The 20,865-nt window shown below is 40.9% G+C and overlaps 2 protein-coding genes across 2 annotated transcripts; both read left to right on the top strand.

The window, feature by feature from the left end:
* Positions 1-251: 251 nt before the first annotated feature.
* On the top strand, positions 252-7,639 carry polg2 (polymerase (DNA directed), gamma 2, accessory subunit). The gene is made up of 8 exons (XM_079498826.1): positions 252-1,055; positions 1,407-1,512; positions 3,154-3,259; positions 3,682-3,867; positions 4,599-4,739; positions 6,086-6,166; positions 6,326-6,426; positions 6,785-7,639. The coding sequence occupies exons 1-8, from the start codon at positions 557-559 to the stop codon at positions 6,945-6,947; spliced, it is 1,383 nt and encodes a 460-aa protein (XP_079354952.1). The 5' UTR covers positions 252-556; the 3' UTR covers positions 6,948-7,639.
* Positions 7,640-8,468: 829 nt separating this feature from the next.
* srp68 (signal recognition particle 68) lies at positions 8,469-19,928 on the top strand. Its single transcript, XM_079499934.1, has 16 exons — positions 8,469-8,638; positions 9,196-9,262; positions 9,627-9,740; positions 9,856-10,051; positions 10,357-10,439; positions 10,736-10,845; positions 10,970-11,049; positions 11,779-11,919; positions 14,806-14,904; positions 15,572-15,636; positions 15,804-15,957; positions 16,310-16,404; positions 16,762-16,891; positions 17,933-18,008; positions 18,177-18,226; positions 18,383-19,928. The coding sequence occupies exons 1-16, from the start codon at positions 8,560-8,562 to the stop codon at positions 18,608-18,610; spliced, it is 1,767 nt and encodes a 588-aa protein (XP_079356060.1). The 5' UTR covers positions 8,469-8,559; the 3' UTR covers positions 18,611-19,928.
* The last annotated feature ends 937 nt before the right edge of the window (positions 19,929-20,865 follow it).

The raw sequence follows: 20,865 nt of genomic DNA, 5'->3' as shown, positions 1-20,865 counted from the left end.
GGCTATATATGGACTGGATGATGACTAACTCCAGAAGGTGGCAGTAAAAGCATAGAGTATATAAAAGGATAGAGACTGAACTGGCGCCAAATGTTGGTGGTCAAATGCGGAAGTGCAACCGAGCGCTCAATGTTAAAGCCCAGCTGCACGGGGTTTCCCGGTCATGAATCCACGGGTCCGCCTGTAGTCCCTCCTCCTACCACTAGGGCCGAGCGCCTCAACGTTGAATAGCCTCACTGGCCCCTAAATCAAGCAGCCCGAAGAAGCATTTTTCAGTTCCGGGGTAATTTTCTTTGGGTCCCGGGTTATTCTGTCAATGTTGTCTCGTTTGCTTTACATATGTATGCAGTGTATGGTCTATGTTTTGCTCTCGATCTCTTAGAAATTACCATATGATGCGGAATTTACAGATTACTGGACACTATTATTGTTTGTATGGTCTCAAATTGGGCAAATTGGAAGAAACTTGGAGGAGTTAAGCGTCAGACAGTGGGCAAAGCTGCAGAAACGACTGGCCTGTCGGTCAGGTTCAACAGAGTATGTTTGTCCGCTTATCATGTTCGCTTACTTTGTCAGACGTTCCCCAATAATACAGCGCGATGCCCTCTTTAAAACGCCACAGTGCAAAATAGCACCCGCTGTGCATCCCAGCAGATGGCGCTGTTCAGCGACAGGCTCTACAAATGGTCCATCAGATGACCACATCCAAGCATTGGTGCAGCTCACTGTTGACAGGTTCTACCTACCACCTGGCCACTCGTTTCAGCACGGGACAGGATGCAACTATGGACCCCTGGGCACGGAACTCAAGAAAAACATGCTGGATCAGTGGTGGCACTCTCTAACAAGGTCCAAAGAAGTGCAGGTGTTTGGGATAAACACTATAAACACCATAAAGGAGAGAGCTATTGATGGGGATGGACAGTTGAAGGTTGTCAATATGGAGACTTTAAACCAAGAGTTTGACCTGCAAGACTTGAACAAGGACCAACTAATTCAGAGGTTAAGGACACTTCTTCGAAACACTGTGTCTCTGAGAACAGGCCTTCTCCAAGGTAGTGTTCCTTATTCTATAAGTAAACATCTACACAAAGTGATTTAAGATGCTTATTCCATGGTATGAGCTGTGATAGTTTTAAAGGAATATTATTCTTTAATTCTGGAACAAAGACCACCACCAACCAATACATCCTAACTGTGGTTCAAAACCTTTTTCATTTCCAGTACCCCCAAATTATTGAGTACTGTACATAGTGTTAAAGTGGTTGAGCTGATTTTGATGTTGGGGGCCACGGCCCACCCCCTTGGGTCTCTAGACCCCACCTTAAGAACCACTGCCATAACGCATTGTCTTTGTTTACAGACTAAACGTTCTGACTAAATTCTGTGGTCTTTTTCATTCTAAGGTGCCTTGGAACAGTATATCCCATCTTTGGAGCTGGTGAAGAAAAAGCTCCCCTTTGGACTGGCTGAGACAGGCTCATGTTTTCAGTCCTCGGATCAACCTGGTTGGTGAGGGTCTTCTTGTCTCATCACAATCTGCTCCATTTTGCTCACAGTGACAATATTTACCCCATTAAGACCTGAGGCTGATTCTACAAAATGTCTTCTAAATCCAGTTTTCTGAAAAACGTGTTTCTATTTCAGTCATTTTAAAACCTTTTCATGTCAAGGACCACCAAAAATGGTAGCATAACTGGCCGCCTACCCCCAGCCATCTTAAGATACTTTTGTTCCAGGGACCCCAGAAGCAAAGATTTGAGTTAAAATTGTTTGCTTAAAAAATAATAATTAATAATAATTATATACAGATTTTATTTATTTTTTATCCAATGATTTCCATTTGATTTTATTTTATTTACTTGTTTTTATTTCAGTTTGGGCAACTTCACAGACTTATAACATAGGCCTACATATTTCTTACAATTACAACTGCTTTTTCCCCCTTTTTTTCCACACAACCTCAGCTGTTTCATACAGAATATACTCATACACACAAACAACTTTATATACATTTACAAATATTCACAATAAAACAAGGAAATAAAAAACAAGTAAGAAATAAAAACAACAGAACATCAACAACAATGGGAAGTGAACAACGCACAATAATAGGAGCTTTACTGAATACATACATGACTGGGGACAAAGGCAAGCAAATTAATGTACCGGAAGGTCTGGGGAGAAGTGTATTTTGGTGAATTGTTACTTAAGATTCCAATACCTACTACCTCATTAGTAAAGGCATTATAGGACTCCCATCTTTTACTAAATATGTTTTGTTGAAGCCTCGGGCAGGGCATATGTCATTTGTTCCATCTGGTAAATGTCCCATATTTTTTCCACCCACATACTATATGTTGATGGGTCCGGTTTTAGCCATTTAATTGTAATGCATTCCGGTATCATTCCCAACAACATTATGATTTGCAATTTTAAAGATTTTTCAAAAATAGCAGCCTTGACATACATTTTCACCTACAGAATAAGTATGCTACGTTAATATTTAGTATGTTAATATTTGCTTTTGCTAGGTGTATCATTTGGGTAAAATGTATTTTTGTGAATACATTTGAGATATTGTGTTTAGGTGATCAGTAATATACCCCTTTTATCTATCTCTCATCTACAATTGGGTGCCACCGATATTGTCCCTTATCATTTGACCCATTTAGTCCTGACCTCAAAATTTAAAAAAATCCTTCTAAATCCTCCAGTTTTCTGAAATAAATATTTTCACGATTTTTCAAAAATAGCAGACCTACAAGCTCGTAGCGCGCCACTCGGTGGCGCGCTATGAGCTTGTAGATCTGCTATTTTTCAATAGCTAAATTATAACAATGTTTAAAACACCAAAAGGGGTTCCCGCCCAAAATGGGTTAACTGTCCTTTTGCGCAGATCACGCAAACCTCAGCAAAAAGAAAAGGACAATATCGATGGCCTCCAACTGTATATTGTCTTTGTCGGGTGGACACCTCATATGTCCAAAACTGTTTACTACAGCATTCAAATGCAAAAGTAGCAGATTTACAAGCTCAAAGTTCGTCGCTTCGAGCTTGTGGATCTGCTACTTGTGATGCTTTTGTGCTATATGGAGATAAGAAGTTTGTGCCCAACAACAACAACGATATTTTTCTTTTTTCCTCTACCAGCCCAGCAGAAGTCACTCAGACATCACTTGTGTGGTTCTGTTCTTCCGGTACAGCCTCCAAGTGGCTGGACCACTGGGCACGGCAGCGGCTGCAGTGGTGGAGGAAGGTGAGTGTTTTTAAGTTAATGACCTAATTGATCACATCACATCACACTACAGCATCACACAAAAGCATTGAAAGTAGCAGATCCACAAGCCCACGCCACGTTTTGAACTTGTCGATCTGCCTTTGCTATTTTTGAATTTGAATCCTAATAAGTAACAGTTTTGGATATCATGGCTCTAGCTTTTTTTAGTGCTAACAAAAAGACATTCATGGGGTTCATGATTGCAGTATGCAGAGACATCACAGTAGAATTGTATGTCAACATGGCTGGTGGCACAACTCTATTTGGGACCAAAATCTCTCATGGAGCTATTTTTCAGGGCTCCTACTATAGTGTTGTCTCAGACCTAAGATAAGACTAATACGTTTTTCAGAATCTCTGTCATCCATCCATCTTTTCTATCCTCTATCTACTGTATATAGTTTGCCGTGGCTCCATCGGACTTCAGTTGCAGCGACATCACCGATGATGAACTGGGTGGGAGGGCATCTCGTGGCATTAAGATTGTCTATAGTTTCCCATGGGGAGAGGAGCCTCTGGAGACACTGTGGAGCCGAGGAGACACTGAACTGCTGCAGACGCACGGGGACATCCGCGCCAAGCTACAGGTCAGTGTGCTAAACTGAGCTTCTACCACATTTTGAACTCCACAAGGACATAGTGTTTAAGCTGCTTGGTCCATCTGGAAAAAATGTGTATAACCCAGTACAGTTTGATCCCACTATGGCACTATGGAAACTAGTGATGGGAGATCAATCGGCAAACACATCGGTATCGGCCGATTCTAGTTGTTTTTAGATTAATCGGCATCGGTTCGATTAATAGTCTGTCTTTACAGATAAACAAGCCCTAAGTAACAGCTTGAACAGATTTACAAGCTCACAATATTAAATATAAAGGTATTTAAGTTAAATCTTACTTGCCTAAGTCTGCAGTGCAGATACCCTGTTACATGTATTTTTCAGAATGGACAAAATTATTATAATTTTTCAATACAGAATGAGATCATATCGACATATCGGTTATCGGCAATAACACCAATTAATTATATTGAATATCGATATCGGCCAAAATGTCTCATCGGCACATCCCGAATGGAAACCTTTATATAGACATAATGTATACATTTCAATGTAAATATGCTTTTATAGCTCAACATGTCAGCGATGACTACACTTGATTGATCATATTTTGGTTTGTAAGCAAATGGCCATGGAACTCATTTCGCCTTGTATTAAAAGTCTGCTATTCAATGTCACAGCTGTTTAATTTTGAATGTTATTTTGATTGCATTGTTGGACTTGAGGAACATGCATTGCATGTCATTCTTATGTTTTAGTGCAGAGACGGGCGGAAGCTTGTTGTTCCTCATGTTGTTTCTGTAACTGGGAACATGGACCGTGGAGTAATGGCCTACTTGGACAATTCACTTCAGCAGCTGAAGAAAGCAGATGGCAAGCAGAAACTACACCAGAGAAAGGTGACAATCAGTTTGAACTGGAACCATTGACAGTGTAATTGTTAAGGCAGGAAATATGTGTGCTTGAAAGTTTTCACTATCTTCATAATGTATCATCTTGACTTTTTCTAGGTGCTTCCTGGCCTACATTCACTACTACCTCAAGTAGCGACTGTAGACACTTTTTCGTGATTGGCTGCCTCGCCTCTAACTAAGCCAATGTGAGACTTATCCATAAAACCCATAGTCTGAACGACATAAAACCCATATTCTGAACGCTGCAACGTGAAGCTCTGACCTGAGGCTGTGGCAAACTAAAAGTAATTCTCGTTTACTCCATTTCACACATTTCTGTGTTGTCACTGCTGACTCACCTATTCTCCTGGATTTCTTTCTTTCTTTCTGGGGAAGGACCCCCAGATCCCCTGTTTGGAAGGGTGGGCAGTGCATGCAATCATACAGAGATGTTCACTGAAGAATGTAATGAATGGTTTTTAATTATTAAAGATGGGTCATTGCTTCAGTCATCAAATCAATCTTATTTTTTGCGTTTTAATGGCTGAAATTATACCCATCATTTTCCAATGCTAGTAAAGCAAATCTGATAAAAGTATCAAACCAAATTCACCAGAACACAGGAAATTACATCTACTCTGTTGAAAAGCAGCCCTGCCAGGAGAATGTAGAGCCTTTGTCCCGGTCAATGCATTTCAGTAAGAATGCGTGTGGAAAAATGTATTTCTTCACTCCACTCGGAGTGGATGAAAAAAACATCACATGCGCGTGCAGCTGTGCACTTATGCTTGTGTGCCTTTTGGGTTTCAGCTGTGTAACACCACTATAATACTTGGATGTTTTTTTATTATCTTGGGCCCAGGGAGAACTGATTATCTGGTCACACTGTATTGGTGTCAAACTCCATGTCGGTGCCTCATGTGCATCAGAATATGTGCATGAGAATAATAAACTTGATTGTCACTTAACAGGTTAGCCGGTTTCAAGAAGTGGGTATACATTTATTTTGTGTGTGTGCGTGCTTGCGTGCTCCATCATTTTGTAGTTTTGTGAAAAGATAGAGGTAGAGTAAAAGCAGGGGAGAAAAAAACTAGAAACGGGTGACAATCAAGCATCAAATCAAAAGATATATACATACAGACAGCATGTGGTGGATTCGAACCCCTAGACTCCGTGGTAGGCAGGTCATTTACCACTGCAGCCCCATGTGTTCAGTACAGTTCACTAGGCCAAACATGAAGTTATAGTGGCTAAAAGTCACCATGGCGTTCAGCTCAGTGCTCTGCTGAGCACATTTTCTAGTTTTAGTCTTTAGTCTTTTCTCATTGAGTTTGGTTTTGCTTTGGTTTCAGGTTATGAAGTTGCATCCAGTTTTGGCACCAGTCAAGGTAGCTTTGGATATGGGCAAGGGAGCAACTGTGGAGCTCAGACAGGTAAGAAAATGTGTGCGTTCACTGATAGATTTATTGTGGGAGGTATAGATTGTTGGATTAATTCAATTGAAAACACCACTCAGGCTTAATAAAATTGTCACGATTAAACCAAACTATTTTATTTTATTGGTGATTACTTATGCAATGATTATTTTGTAGATTAGTGATGTCTTGCGATTGGAATTCCTGGAGGCTGGGATCTCTGTGTGGCCTGGGTATCTAGAAACAATGGCAACATCAATGGAGCAGCTGAACACCAGGTAAAACACAGGCTTTTATCTATTGCTCCAGATCAACGTTATTTCTTCTCTGAAACAATTAATTACATTGTTATATAAGAACATAATAGGGTTATTAGGAGTAGTTATAAAACAAAGGAATAAAATATAATTAGACTCTGACCTTAGCTATCTGTACTTGTTCTGACCAAGTTAAGAAAATGTAGTTGTATATTCTATGAATAAATATTATGTACAATTTTGTACAGACCATCAACAGTGGATATTGGACTGTACAGTGTCAGCAGGCCTGTAACAGTGGGAATATGTATAATGCATCAAAGTATGATAAAAAAGTAAACTCCTATTTCCGTGTGTGTGTGTGCGCGTGTCTTTTCAGGTATGATGAGATGGGGGTTCTCTTCTCCATGCTAATAGGTGAAAATACACTGGAAAGTGGCTTGCTGCAGGTCCGCAGCAGAGACACCACTATCAAGGAGACTATGCACATATCTGAGGTCAAGAACTTTCTCACCAGATACATATCTGCTGCTGACATCTGAATTGGATTTTCTTTATAAACGTGCCAAATGGCAAATTACGGGGGTGCTTTTTACCTATTCTTCTACCCAATTTAGTCGTTATGCCAATTGATTCCTCTCCACACTGCGGTTGTATCCTACTGACTCACCTATCATTGAGGAGCCCCCACCGGGAGGCGTCATTCGTACTACTCTTCCCGACCAACACTCCCTGCTGACGGGTGCTGCCCCATCCCGAAGAAGTACCTGCAGTGACAAATATCACGTCCCCAGCTTCTTTCTCTGAACACGGGCCAATTGTGCTCATATAGATGCTCGACAAACCTGGATGCACCGCGGTGGAGTGGATTCGAACGCACAACCTCTGTGGTGGTGGGCAGGCACTTTTAAATGACATATTTTCAACAGAAAAAGGTGTTGAAGCAAGTAATAGTAAAACGTTTTCACCAAAGCATAACATTTATTTTTGAGAAATATAGTTGAAGAAGTGGTCATGTATTATGACCAGACAGATGTTTCAGATGTAATTGTCAGTAAGAATCTGTAAGATGTCTGTGACCATATACAATGCCCCCTACTAAGACACGAGACGATATTGTCACAGCAGTTGCCATTGGGAGTGGTGGGGAGCACCACTGTAGTATGAAGTGTTTTTGTGGATTGTAGGGATGAAATGTCTTGCCTCAAAGTGTAAACGTTCCATTAAAGTGTGTCCCCTTTTCACTTATAAATGTTTTCATTACTTTCTGTCAAGTTATTGTGCCTTAGATGTGCCTAGGAAGACATGTCCAGGTGAAACTGATCACTAGCTCCAAACAAATAACTTGAATGTAGAGAAATATTTAAATGTATATTACATTTAAAACACCCTTTTTTTGTTTTTGTCTGAATTTGAATGTGACTTTGATGCAGCTACCCCAATAATTATAACGTCATGATAACGACTAGTATTATTATTACCTTTTATCTCTTCTTGCTAATGCTGAAATGTGTTTACCACTACCACCAATTTTAGTAATAGATCATTTACATGAGTGTAGTACTATGGACTTTCTCTTTCTTCACGCAGAGCAAGGAGGTAAATATGTAATTTGTGTTATGCCTAAGGTATAACCCCTCCCCCCCAGCCCCAATATGTTCCCTCATTCTGTAGCTCGAGAATGAGCGTAGGGACTGAGGGAACATATTGGGGCTAGAAGCCACCCTGTGCAATGTGTGCGTGCATGGCATTGGTTCACCCAGCCATGATTGACTCGAGAACAGTTCACATGTTTCAAATGTGTCTGTGGCAAAGACTTAATTTTAGATTTTGTTTTTTCATTTACTATGGCACATTATGAGTACACGAGTACCACATAGGTTTTTAGACACCCTTTTAAGTACCCCCATAACTTAGTGTACATGAAAGTCCTTTAGCCAGTCCTTGAGTTGTAATGTAGTTCATTTATAAATTCATATTGCCTTTATGGGGAAATGGATGTGGATCTCCTGTTAAAAACGTCGCCAACAAGGGGCGCTGTAGGCTTGTGTTTCTGCCCCTATGATTAGAAGGACGTGGAAAACCTAATTTACTGTACTTCCGGGGCATCTGTGCAGCTGAGCTTAGCTGAGCTACTGACTGGACCTGGGCAGAATGGCCGCAGACAAGCAGAACGAGGCTAAATTGGCCAAATTGGACGAAAATAAAGAGAATGAAGGTCTTGGACTGGAAAGTATCCTTTGAACACTATGTAATCTCATAGAGTAGCTGCATTGTTCAGTATATTATGTCCCATAGTGGCTTAACGGTAGCTCATAGGCTAACTTTAGCAAGAGAGGGTGATGGCTAACAACGCGACGTGTCAGTCATTCAGTGTAGCTTGAGTAGCAGGTGTGCTGTAATGTGATTAAATCTTACGTTATGAATGGAGTATCCCAACTGGCTTGTCAATATATCTTGTCAACTAAGAATGTGGCTACATGTATAGCTACTAGCCTTGGATCAAGACTAATGCCTTAGATGTATTTTAATCGAGCCTGACTTTTACTTTAGTATCTGATGAAAATATAAAAATTCGATTAAATACATTCAAGATAGTCTTGTTCCAATGCTATATAGCTACATAAGTGTCCATGTGTCAAATGTTTTGATGACAACAAGTCCCCTTTGATGGCTGCTGAACAGTGTCTATATCATCCACAAACTCGAGCTTGGTTACAGATGTGTGTGCTACTGCTACAGTACGTAAGCATGTTGTGTACAAGGCTTTCCCTTAACAGTGAATTGCAGTTCTGCAGATAATCAAGGACGCCCAGCAGCAACATGGCCTCAGGCATGGAGACTACCAGAGATACAGGTGAGTTTGTGTTGTGGACAAAACCACCAAAGATGTGACATTTGTGACTTGTTTGTCAACGTAATTCAGTCAAAGCACAACATGATGGCACTGCCTTCTAGAACCAACATTTAGTTAACTTTTTTGTAATCCCAGGATTAGTAGGGGTTTCCTTCTACTGTATCTTCATTACCGCTACTGTTGCAAACAGTCTCAAATACATTGCCTGCAGCCTTATGTTAAAGGCAGACCCGCTAAAACTCTTGTATTAACATACTTATTTATGGATTTGCAGCTTTGTGGTTCATATAGTACATTTGGGGGAAATAGAATAGAATGTTTAAAAAAAATACAATGCAGTAATTATCTGTGTTACTATTCCCAGAGGATACTGTTCCCGCAGACTGCGCCGCCTGCGCAAAACCCTGGGCTTCAAAATGGGCAACAGACACAAATATACTGGGAAGAAAATCACAGTTGAGATGCTTTCTGACAGCAGGTGAGGAATGGATGCTGGCAGAACTAGTAAATATTTTCCACACAACGTTGTTGTGTGCCTTTTGGTGCTTCAGTCATGTGACCCATCCTATCTTATCCCACTCTTCCCTGCTTAGGTACCTATTACTTGTTCTAATGGAGGCAGAGCGGGCATGGAGTTATGCCATGCAGCTGAAGCAGGAAGCCAATACGGAACCTCGTAAGCGCTTCCACTTACTGGGACGCTTGCGCAAGGCTGCCAAACATGGCGAGAGGCTGGAAAAGCTCTGTGAGAGTCCCCGTGTAGATGCCAGGACCAAGCTGGAGGCACAGGTGACTGGAAGGAAGGGCCAGGGTCCTTAGAACTTAAGTTCTTGATACATTTTTGTCCCCTGAAATATTAAACACAATTTGTGTATTTAATATTTACCTTAATTGTACAGTATGTGTCAATAACTAGACAACAGTTCTTATTTAAGCATAATTTAACTTTGGTAGAGGTTTGGGTTGTGTACTTAAGTTGGTCACAGTTGGACGTTGGACACAGAGTTTGTGCTAGGGACCCCCAAAAGAGAATGTTGCATTCAAATATGAAAGCAAGGGTACCACTAATCACAAATTAATGCGGTTTGCTTCAGGCCTACACTTCCTTCCTGACTGGCATGGTGGAATTTGAGCTGCAGCAGTGGAAGCCTGCCATGGAGGCCTTCAACAAGTGCAAGTGAGTTTTGACTTTGCAGCAGTCAGTCTTGAGTCTTGAAATGTTATGACTGTGGAGGAAATATTAAACTCTTTGCAGTGTTCATTTTTGTCATCAATTTATCTATATATTTTAGAATGGATGGCAGCTTAAAATGGACCCACTTCCGATGTTTCCAGTAGTTTCTTATTCACAAACTATTGGTAATACATTTAAAATATGATGGAACTTGTGGTCTTTGCCATGCAGATATGGCTGTCATGTTACTTATTTGTCAATGTAAACATCTCCGTTTATCTGTGTGCAATGTTCATCAGGACAATTTATGAGAAGCTTGCTAGCGCTTTCACTGAGGAGCTGGCAGTGCTGTATCATCAGCGTGTGGAGGAGATCTCGCCCAACATTCGCTACTGTGCATACAACATTGGTGAGCAACGCAAGCACTCAATCAATCACTTTGCTCATTCACTCAACAGGTCAAACAAATGCACAATCCATCCCACGGACATCACAATAAATCCTTCACTCGCTTCTTTTTCGTCTGTTTGCAGGTGACCAGAATGCTATCAATGAGCTGATGCAAATGAGACTGACTGGGGGAGGTGGAGATTTTATGGCTGAGAAACTAGAGGTACGATAGGCTTTCAACCTGGAAATATGTAAACGATAATGTACTTGTACACCAACGTGTTCCGAATGATATTGTAAAATATAGACATGGTGGAGTTCACTCCTCTTCGTGTCGCTGAGGACTGTATTCTCCATAATTTTCCAATATTGGGGCATTATTATGCATATATACCAGTACCCCTTACCAAACAAAAATAATCTTGTTTATATATATTTTATTAAACAGAATCTGTGTTTTCTTGGTAGCAACTATCCAGTTGAACAAACACCCACTTGCTACATTTTATTATTGTTATGGTTACATTAAGTTTAACCACATGAACCCTAGCGTCCCTATTCTGGGCTTATTGTAGGCACACTTTCTGAAATTGGTACATCTACAGTACATGTTCACAACTTGTTGTAACGTGAGGTGAGCTTTTAGATGTGCTACTTTCGGAGAAGATTTGTGTAGAGGGGAAAAAAGGAGGTAGCCAAAAACAGCCCTGGGGAACCCTAGTTAACAAATTATATAGGGGTTTATGTTAAACTGTTGACCAGGACTATGCTCCTTATCCAATTAATAGATATCTGACAGCCAGTCAAACTAGATGTTGTACTCTTTTATTATTTACCTTTTAAATTCTCAGTATGCTGTATGCACATGTAAATTCTTTCCCCATGTGTTTTTGTTACCTTGTACACTACACTATCCAGTGTTGCATGTTGACAATATGTGATGTTTTTCTAGGCTCTAATTACCCAGACGAGAGCCAAGCAGGCGGCCACCATGAGTGAGGTACAATGGCGAGATCGCTCGGTGCCTGTAAAGGTTGACAAGGCCCGCATCTTCCTCCTGGGCCTAGCAGACAATGAGGCTGCCATTGCTCAGGTCAGTCTGGTTGTGTTAAGGGTCACTTGACCACACATTGTTAATACACAAATATTTTATTTTGACCTCAAACTTGAACTGAAACCAGTGTGCACAAGAAATTGGCACCGATCGATCCAGCGTTTTACGAGATCAGCTATGTACACACACAGACAGACAGATTCTTAGACAGCCAGTAGGTGGACTTCACCAACCAAATGTCCTTTCAACACCTTGTTGGGTACACATTGTGCTCAAGCACTTCCACTAGGTGGCATTCTCCTGACTTGTCACCTGTTCATAAACAGTCAATGACATCCACTAATAGCTCCCTACTCTCTGTATGCTGATCCCACTTGTGCCTGAAGGCTCACTAGTATGAAGTACACTCCTGTCACACCCACATCTACTCAGGTCTCTGGCATGTGGCCCCTCTCACCACCTGACTGCATTCTGTTCATTTCAATGCGCACGGGACTACACCCAGTAGGTCTCTGTGGACAGATTAGCATCAGCTTTTGTGATGCTTATGTGTAGCTTTTCAGGCAACTCACCTGCCAGTGGCATTTGTGGCAGACTTTATAAATAAATGCTGTTTTTTTTGTATTGCACAGCGGCCAATCACACAATATCCAACTGTTTCTCCCCATATTGTAAATGAATATTGCCTGTGTGTGAACCTATGAGCAGATCTTTAAGATGTCTACATTTTGAGAACTCAAGATTGCCATTACCAAACTATATTAAGGGACCATACCAGTGCTCTAGCATGTTTAGCTCACTATAACACAGTATACTTGTTCATTTCAAAGCATTCTGTGGTTTGTTTGATTTTCAAAGAAAGCCATTCAGTTAATTTCAATGCCGTATGAAAATCAATTTGCAGACGGTGAGCACATCAAAGATCAGTGATGTTCAATTTTGTTGATAGAGTAGAGAATCAACAGTTACTCATCATGGACCATCCATCTTAACCCATTTAGGCCTGAGGCAGATTCTAAAAACGCCTCTATATCCTGACCTAAGTTTTCTGAAAAACTTAAAATATTTATATAGCAGCTCAAATTTTTTAAATTTTTGAATACTGTACATACTGTACAGCAGTGTTTCCCAACCTTTTTTGTTCCTGGGCACACTTTTCATAGCCTAAAAATCTCAGGGCACACCTAGATATACGGTGTATAGGCCTATCTATATACATACATATATGTATGTATGTGTATATAATATATATATTTATATATTTATCATTCAATATTTTGAACTAAAGTTCATGGTTCCAAAAAATGAACTATTTTAGTTCTTTTTCGTTCTTTCTTTTTTAAATTATTATTATTATTATTATTACCACAGCCCATAGCCATATAGAACCTCAGACTTTATTGAATAAAATAACTTTGGGGGATTTAATAATAAGTGGAACGTCAGTACAGTTTATACAATCTAAACATATTTGACACATCGCATCCGCATGTAATAAAATAGACCAACTGCAGGTGTCAGGGGGTGTCGCAGCTGCCATCTAGTTGGTGAGTAGATGCTTGCACATTAAATATTTTAATAGACCGACGTAAAAGACGCAAGCGACAGAGTGACTATACATGTATAAAATAAGCGTGCGTTTTTTGTGTCCGTTTGACTCCCCCACGCAAGGAACAAAACGGACTATGTAGAGGCCTTAAACTGTCAAACACTTGAGTTTACACTAAGAAAGCCTTATAAGGCTGTAGGCTGGCTCTGCTAAATGCACTTTCTACTCCTCCCCATCTTGTTAACCACCCTTGCCTCATACTCATACTTAAAAAGATGCTTGACGGGTTGGCCCAGCCCCAGTCATCAGGGCGTAGTGGGGGTGTCAGCAAGAGTTTGTGGTGAATTAAGTAATGCCAATCCCCTGGGTGGATGTGGGTGGCCTCATAACTTAACTATTACTAATTACTATACCGTGTGGAATCTTCTCGTAACATTCCTCACTCCATTCAGCACATTGGGATTGCCTAATAATGGGTACATGTATATTGCGGGTTTGTAAACTGACTGGACAGAAATGAATACATTGGTAGCAAAACCAACAAGAAAGTGCCACTTTGTTCAAACTCTTATCATCTCATAAATTTCATACTGTCTTCACATTAAATCACAGCTTTTTCAAACTTATTTTCCTACATTTTAACTATATAATTCATTGCTATATAATTATTTTGTTGACACATTGAACTCAATAGACCCAATTTGGTTTAAAGCAGGACAGCTCTATCGCTTCTCTCATGGACAGAAGACATAATAGGGGAGTGTGAGGATGAACAATTGTCTCATTCACACAACTCTAGAGCCATGGTGTCATGGTGCCATGTACAGGATTGGATCAGCAACTTGCTCAGCTACATATTTATGTCTCCCCTTCTCTCAGCCTCAGTCACATTCCAACTTTGCTAGTCTCCGTGTTATCAGAGAAGATCTCCAACCACGGTGAAAGTATTTGTCAGATTTAAACTCCCCAAGGGTCTCATTTAAAAGTGGAGAAAATATTAACGTTTGATGTTGGATTCAGCCAGTAACTTGTATAGTTTGGTAGTCTCTTTTGAACCAATCAGTAAGACTATATAGTCAAAGTCATACATCAGATGCAACTCCACAGGCTAAACAGGAAAGCTGGTCAAAGTAACGAGGCAAATCATGAAGCTGAATAAACAAAATGCAATACACACAACGAATAATGAGATGAAATAAACGGCAGATAAAAGCCAGTTAAAAGAAAAATATCTACACGCTCTGCCTCACCACATCTGGCAAGTTGGCAAAAATGTTTGATGTATTTGGGATGTATATGCCAGATTTATCGTCTGAAGAAAAGGCCCACGTGCAGTTGGTAACTAATGCATCTTTTGGATATATTGTAATACACAGGCAACAAATGAAGAGACCAAAGAGCACCTATACGAGACTCTGCTGGTCGAGTGCAGAGACACCATCCAGACTGTGAGAGAGGAGCTCAAGGCAGAGGCGGTAAGAGAAATACGTTGGTTGTCATCAGGGTTAATGGGTTGCCTGAGAAAAGGTAGGATATGCATCACTGAGGAGGTCGTAGGTTCAAATCCACTGTGGTGCATCCAGCCTTGTCGAGCATCTATTCTACACGAACACAATTGGCCCGTGTTCGGGAGAGGGAAGCCGAACGGGGAGGGCGATAATTGCCACAGCACTTAATCCTACGGGCTGAAGCGGCACCTGTCAGCAAGGAGTGTTGGGCGGGAGGAGTATGACAGAGGCTCTACATTCTTCCGGTGGAGGCTCCTCACTGACAGGATACAACAGCAATGGCAACACAGAAATGTGTGTGGGGAGGAATTCATTGGACTAAACTGGGGATAAAAGTGAACGTTTCGTGCATGGGCGAAATGTTATTCACTTGTGGTTCAAATAATAAAAGATGGGAGAGCAGTTTATCATGTGCGGAGATTCCTTTTCATCAGATGGGAATTGCTTGCTCACAATATGTTTACGTGATGTCTGCTGACTAACTGGAAATACTGAAAATACTTAAACTAAAGGTGGTTGCACACTGGACGCGTTTTTCGGAAAACCGATGGAGAAACGCCACTAGAAATCCGAAAAACGCGATCGGTGTGTGGGGACCTTAACTTAAACAAATGTGTGCCATTTGGTCTTGCAGAAGCAGCGTGAGAGGGGTACTGATCCAGACAGTAGCAAGGTGTCCAACCTGCAGTTCCTGCACAGGTAAATACCACTTAAGTTAACATCAGGCAACACATGCAGGTGAACAATTGCACAAACAATCTGCAATAACAGAAACGACTATCTTCTCGAGATGCACCAACGTATACAGCATGGGGTTTAAATTAAACATCTTGGCCATTAACTTTTATCTCTCTCTCCTCGACCAGCTACTTGACCTACATCAAGCTGTGTACTGTCGTGAAGAGAAATGAGAGCATGGCCAACACCCTGCAGGTTAAACTGAAGGAGCCCCCAGCTGATGACAACAAGAGGACCCCTCGCCCCCAGGACCTCATCCGCCTGTATGACATCATCCTGCAGGTATAGTACACATCCACACACACATGACACAGTGGAATTGTCAGGATAAATGTAAATATGCTTATAATAATAATAACCAGTATGACGCCCTGATGGCGAGAAGCGACCTCACCCTAAAGGGTCTTGAGTGTACAGGGTTTGATGAGGTCTGACCATATATGGAGCGTATCTCTAGTGTACAGGGTTTGATGAGGTCAGATCAACATATGGAATGTCAGAACAGGTCGGCTCCATAAGGAACTCTACTTTGTTTGATTCTGCCATTTCCTCGTCGGTGTAATAAATCTCAACTCCACCCTCTCCAATCCCCTCCTTCCACCCCTCCATCCCTAACCCCATGCCTCTCATTCAGAGTCTAGCTGAGCTGTCCACCCTGCAGGGACTGGAGGAAGACGCCACCTTTCAGAAGGAGGTGGCCCTTAAAACGCTGGTCTATAAGGCGTACAGGTAACAAATTCAAATGACACATTTATGTGCATATAATTTAAAGGTTTAAACTTATCTAAATAAAACACGGGTGTTACTGTATACCCAAAGCAATACTGCCTCATTGAAGTTGGTATTGTGACTTTATATTTTGGTAACAGTTTGAGGTTAGCTGTTAGCTGGTTAGCTGGTTTTGTCAGAAGCACTTTTTAATACTTCTCATTGGTTCAATGTTCTTTTTTTACCAACACACAGCCGTAAAGGGTGTTCAGTAGCATTAATTTATGAAAAAAATAAACCAGTTGTCTGGTTTCTCCCGGACAGCGACGATATGTGTGAGTGATGCAGATGTAATGTGCGATGGTTCTGTCCTTGCAGGTGTTTCTTCATAGCCCAGTCCTACGTGGTGGTGAAGAAGTGGAGCGAGGCTCTGGTGTTGTATGAGAGAGTGCTGAAGCATGCCGGAGAGGTCCAGTCTAAGGCAAAGAGCCTCAACAACAGTCTGAAGGTTCATGACCCACTAACACACACATCATCAACACCGTCTTGCATGCTATCGCTCTACTTGTGACCTTTCCCATACAAGGAAGAAAATGCATGAACACACACCAAAATATCCATGGGTACATTATAAATGGCCTCCCCCTGGCCAGCCGGGGCGCCTGATGGAGGGGAAAGGACCTGGTTGGAATACCGTGTTCAACCGGGGAAACTACCCCCCCCCCCGCCCCCCTTGTTAGGTGAAAAGAAGCCTCCTCGTGCATGGAAGGAAGCATGAGGTCAGTCCGTTGCTCTCCCCAGGTTGGCAGAGGAAGTGTAGCGCCCAGGATTACATTAGATAATTGACACTGGGTGGAAAAATGGGTTGCAAAATCGTGGGATAAATTGCCTTATAAGCGTACTCTATGACGAGCGCGCACACGTAGGCACATCTAACGTACATTGTACACCTACTATACTCCTGCATTTTCTTCTTTCCCAACTTGTTTTTCTGCATTAGTGAGTGAAATGCATGAAAGCACAACACTACATCCATTGATGAGTAAATACTATGAAAATAAATGGAGCATGTGATTAGACTTGAAAGGTATTGAATACGAAGTGAATACGAGTTGGTGAAAGGGTCTCATACTGTGGATGATTTAGAGGAGGAAAATTCTGGATTAACCATTTTCTTACCTTAATCTGATGTTATATCCAATAATGAGTGGTACAGGACTACAGGTGAAAAATGACATAACTCCATCCAGAGCCTAGAGGGCACCGCAGCAGCGTCGTGCACTAAATTGACTATTTTGATCGCTCGAAAAGTATATATTTTGTTCCTCTACACATAATGACCAAATGCGCTGCACAGTGTTTTGTCCCAAATGGGCTTCCGTAAAGGGGCGAACGAGCTCTTTGTGCTCTGGATAGAGTAAGAGTTATGTAATATTTCACCTGTACCACTCGTTATTGGATATAATAATGATCAGATTAATCCGGAATTCTCCTTTTAAAGGCATTGGTATTTCAGCAGTTTTTGATTTGGTTTCTCTGGCCCCTACAGGATCTCCCTGATGTTCAGGAACTTATTGCTGATGTCAACGCTGAAAAATATTCACTTCAGGCTGCTGCCATTTTAGGTTGGTACACACCAAAACTGCCCACCACTTTATATATGTTCTTGTTTTCTATCAACATTTTTACATTCTAAAAATGTATATAATTGAAGTAATGAGTAAGTGTGTGTTATTAAGATATAGTCCTCTATTTTATTGAGTGTGATGCTAAGTGAACTGTTTCTATTTTAGACACAGATGAGACTGCTGAGGTTCCATCCCAGCAGGTGAAAGACAACAAGGTAAAAAGGGGGCGAAACATTATTTCATTATTTATTATTAGTCATTTCAAATGTATTCATTTGTAGAATGAGATCAGTTAGTTAAAATGGCGTAACAATATGATCACCTCAGATGGTATCGACTCATGTTTTCTGCTTTCCCCTTAATCTATTCAGCCCCTCAGTGACCATTTGGAGACCTTCAACCTTGACCCTACTTTAGTAGGCAAGCAGCCCAATCTAGTCCACTTCCCTCCTGACTTCCAGCCAATCCCCTGCAAGCCCCTGTTCTTTGACCTTGCGCTCAACCATGTGGCCTTCCCACCGCTGGATGACAAGGTGGAGCAGAAGGGCAAGGGCGGTCTGACGGGCTACATCAAGGGCATCTTCGGCTTCGGCAGCTAAATTGAGCCCCAGGATTTTAAGAAGCCTCCGGGAAGGGCCCACGAAGTCCACTTTATATCTCGTGCAATGCGACCAGGCTTGGGTCAGTTGTTAATTGGTGTAACTTGAGATACGTTTTAGCAACTGCCTCAAGTGCAAGATGTGAGGATTGGAAATGTTGTGTGACGGTCTGATCGGGTCCAATGTTTTAGCCTAAATCAATAATAGAAATGTAATTCAAATAACAATCTTACCCAAGTCTAACTGGCGCCATTAGTAATAAAAGGTTGCATGGTTTGCTGGCACACTGGCTCCCTCCTCCCATCTGAGCAGCCAAGATATAACATTCTGTTATAGAGGTTTTTATGCCTTGTGAGTTTTTGCTTCTAAGGCCAAGTTCTCAATCTCAGTCCGTACTGCTACAGTAAAATAAACCAGGATGGCAGACTGGTATTTCTTTTTTGAAAGCGCCTTCATTTACTTTTGTTTTTTTACTTTTTTTTTTGTTGAGAATTGCAACCATTTGTCCATGCCTGGGCTACAATTTCACTCTCACTTTGGGACCCAGTTGTTTTAATAATTGACAAATGCACGTCAACAAGAGGACTTTGACCATTTTGAGTTTAAGAAACCGTAGTCTATATTTGTATCTTTCATCTCAGTGTCCGAAGACTTTGTTTAAACGAGCAGAGACGTGTAAATGCACGATTAAGCCATGCTGTCACATGACTGTTGTGGCTGTGACCGGTCATCAAATCATTGTGAGAATTAACTTGTTTCGTGCACAAAACTAAGCCCATCCACAGTCACACAGGTATGGCAGGAAGATGGCAATATGGTTATTAGCAATTGTCCCTGTAGACATAATGTAATGTCACTCTTTTTCTGTTTTGTTCTCATTTTGTTATTCTGCATTGTGTGGAAAATGAATGGTTTGGGACTTTAAGCCCACTTTTCACTTGTCCCCCATACCAAAGGCAGTTGTTTGTTTTAAAATGCATAACTACCAGTATGTTGAGCTGACCGTATTTAATGGTTACACACGTGAGACATTTTCATTGTCTCTTCTATACTCTCTCTCACACATGGAAACATTTGTTTGTGATTTTTATCAAAACGTATTGGTTTTCATTTTTTCCGAAATGTACCCTCTTTGTTAAATAGGCGAGGTAGAAAGTGCTGCAATTATTTTCGCACTGTAACCGATAAGCCCATGAAATGACTTATAAGTTATGATATAGAAAATGATTGAAAACGACTGTACATGGTGACGAGATGGCAAGAACAATGATGGATTTCCAGGCCTCCAAATATAATAAAAACATATTTGCGCCAAACATTATGTGATTCTTGTTCTTTTTATGAACTCATTTTCTTAACTTGACAGCAAAGTGACTTGTAAGGCTATGATCATCTTGAAGGCCTTATACTTGAGGCTGTAACTGAATATATGCAGTACATGGCAAAATCCTTTAACTTTGTATTACTCAAATGGGAGGCCAATGGTACGGGTAGCAACACATTGAAATGGAAAGAAACTTAAAATTTTAAGGGAAGTGTGTGGGTGCACACTATTGGGTGTGGATGGTTAAAAACTGAATGGGATGCCTCAGTAGGGTGTGAGCATGTGTGAGAGATTTGACATCTCAAGGCATGTACATAAATTATGTATAGGAATTTGTTACCTCAAAACAACCACTATGTGTCAAAATACTTTCGTTTATATTTCACATGTCTTCTATTCTTGGTATTTTGGTTATCAGTGGACAGGCAGAACAGGTACTGTATGAGTATGTACACGGTACTGTAATTTGTTGAAAGAATGCACACTGTCATGTACAGCAGGTTGATTGACTATAACTCGTTCAAATCAATCAATCAAAACGGGGGTTGTGTGGAATTTTACTGATGTCATGTAAATCTCCAAAGTGTCATCTTTTCAAGCATGACATGGACACAATTTTATTTCATGGTCCTTTGTGTCATCGCGTGTGTAGCAAAGTTAGAATAAATTGATTCAAGTAAAAAAAAAAAAAAAAAGAATGCAGTACAATATGTCTTTACCCAGCATGTTACATATCTTTCTAGACATCAATGGTCTCAATGCAAACAATGCAGGCTTTATTGAAGACTATGAAATGATGATTGAGGATTGAGGGCTGAATTAGCCTATTCAGCCCTCCTTTTGTTTTGTTTGGGGTTATTTTATTTGAATTCAAAACTCCACCACACTACATAAATGGACGCACCTAAACACTGTGACTCACTGAGTCTAT

This window comes from Electrona antarctica (genome assembly GCF_951216825.1).
Source record: "Electrona antarctica genome assembly, chromosome: 4".
Lineage (NCBI taxonomy): Eukaryota > Metazoa > Chordata > Actinopteri > Myctophiformes > Myctophidae > Electrona > Electrona antarctica.
Note: the sequence above shows the minus strand (reverse complement) of the source record. Positions and strands in the feature narration are given on the sequence as shown.

What these genes read in the sequence shown, in the direction of transcription:
- polg2 (XM_079498826.1), top strand. Translation starts at nt 557, where the DNA reads ATGTTCGCTTACTTTGTCAGACGTTCCCCAATAATACAGCGCGATGCC. An exon ending in GGCTGCAGTGGTGGAGGAAG is followed by an intron (nt 3,260 to 3,681) that starts GTGAGTGTTTTT and finishes TACTGTATATAG; the next exon opens with TTTGCCGTGGCTCCATCGGA. An exon ending in AGAAACTACACCAGAGAAAG is followed by an intron (nt 4,740 to 6,085) that starts GTGACAATCAGT and finishes CTTTGGTTTCAG; the next exon opens with GTTATGAAGTTGCATCCAGT.
- srp68 (XM_079499934.1), top strand. Translation starts at nt 8,560, where the DNA reads ATGGCCGCAGACAAGCAGAACGAGGCTAAATTGGCCAAATTGGACGAA. An exon ending in GAGGCCTTCAACAAGTGCAA is followed by an intron (nt 10,440 to 10,735) that starts GTGAGTTTTGAC and finishes AATGTTCATCAG; the next exon opens with GACAATTTATGAGAAGCTTG. An exon ending in TTATGGCTGAGAAACTAGAG is followed by an intron (nt 11,050 to 11,778) that starts GTACGATAGGCT and finishes ATGTTTTTCTAG; the next exon opens with GCTCTAATTACCCAGACGAG.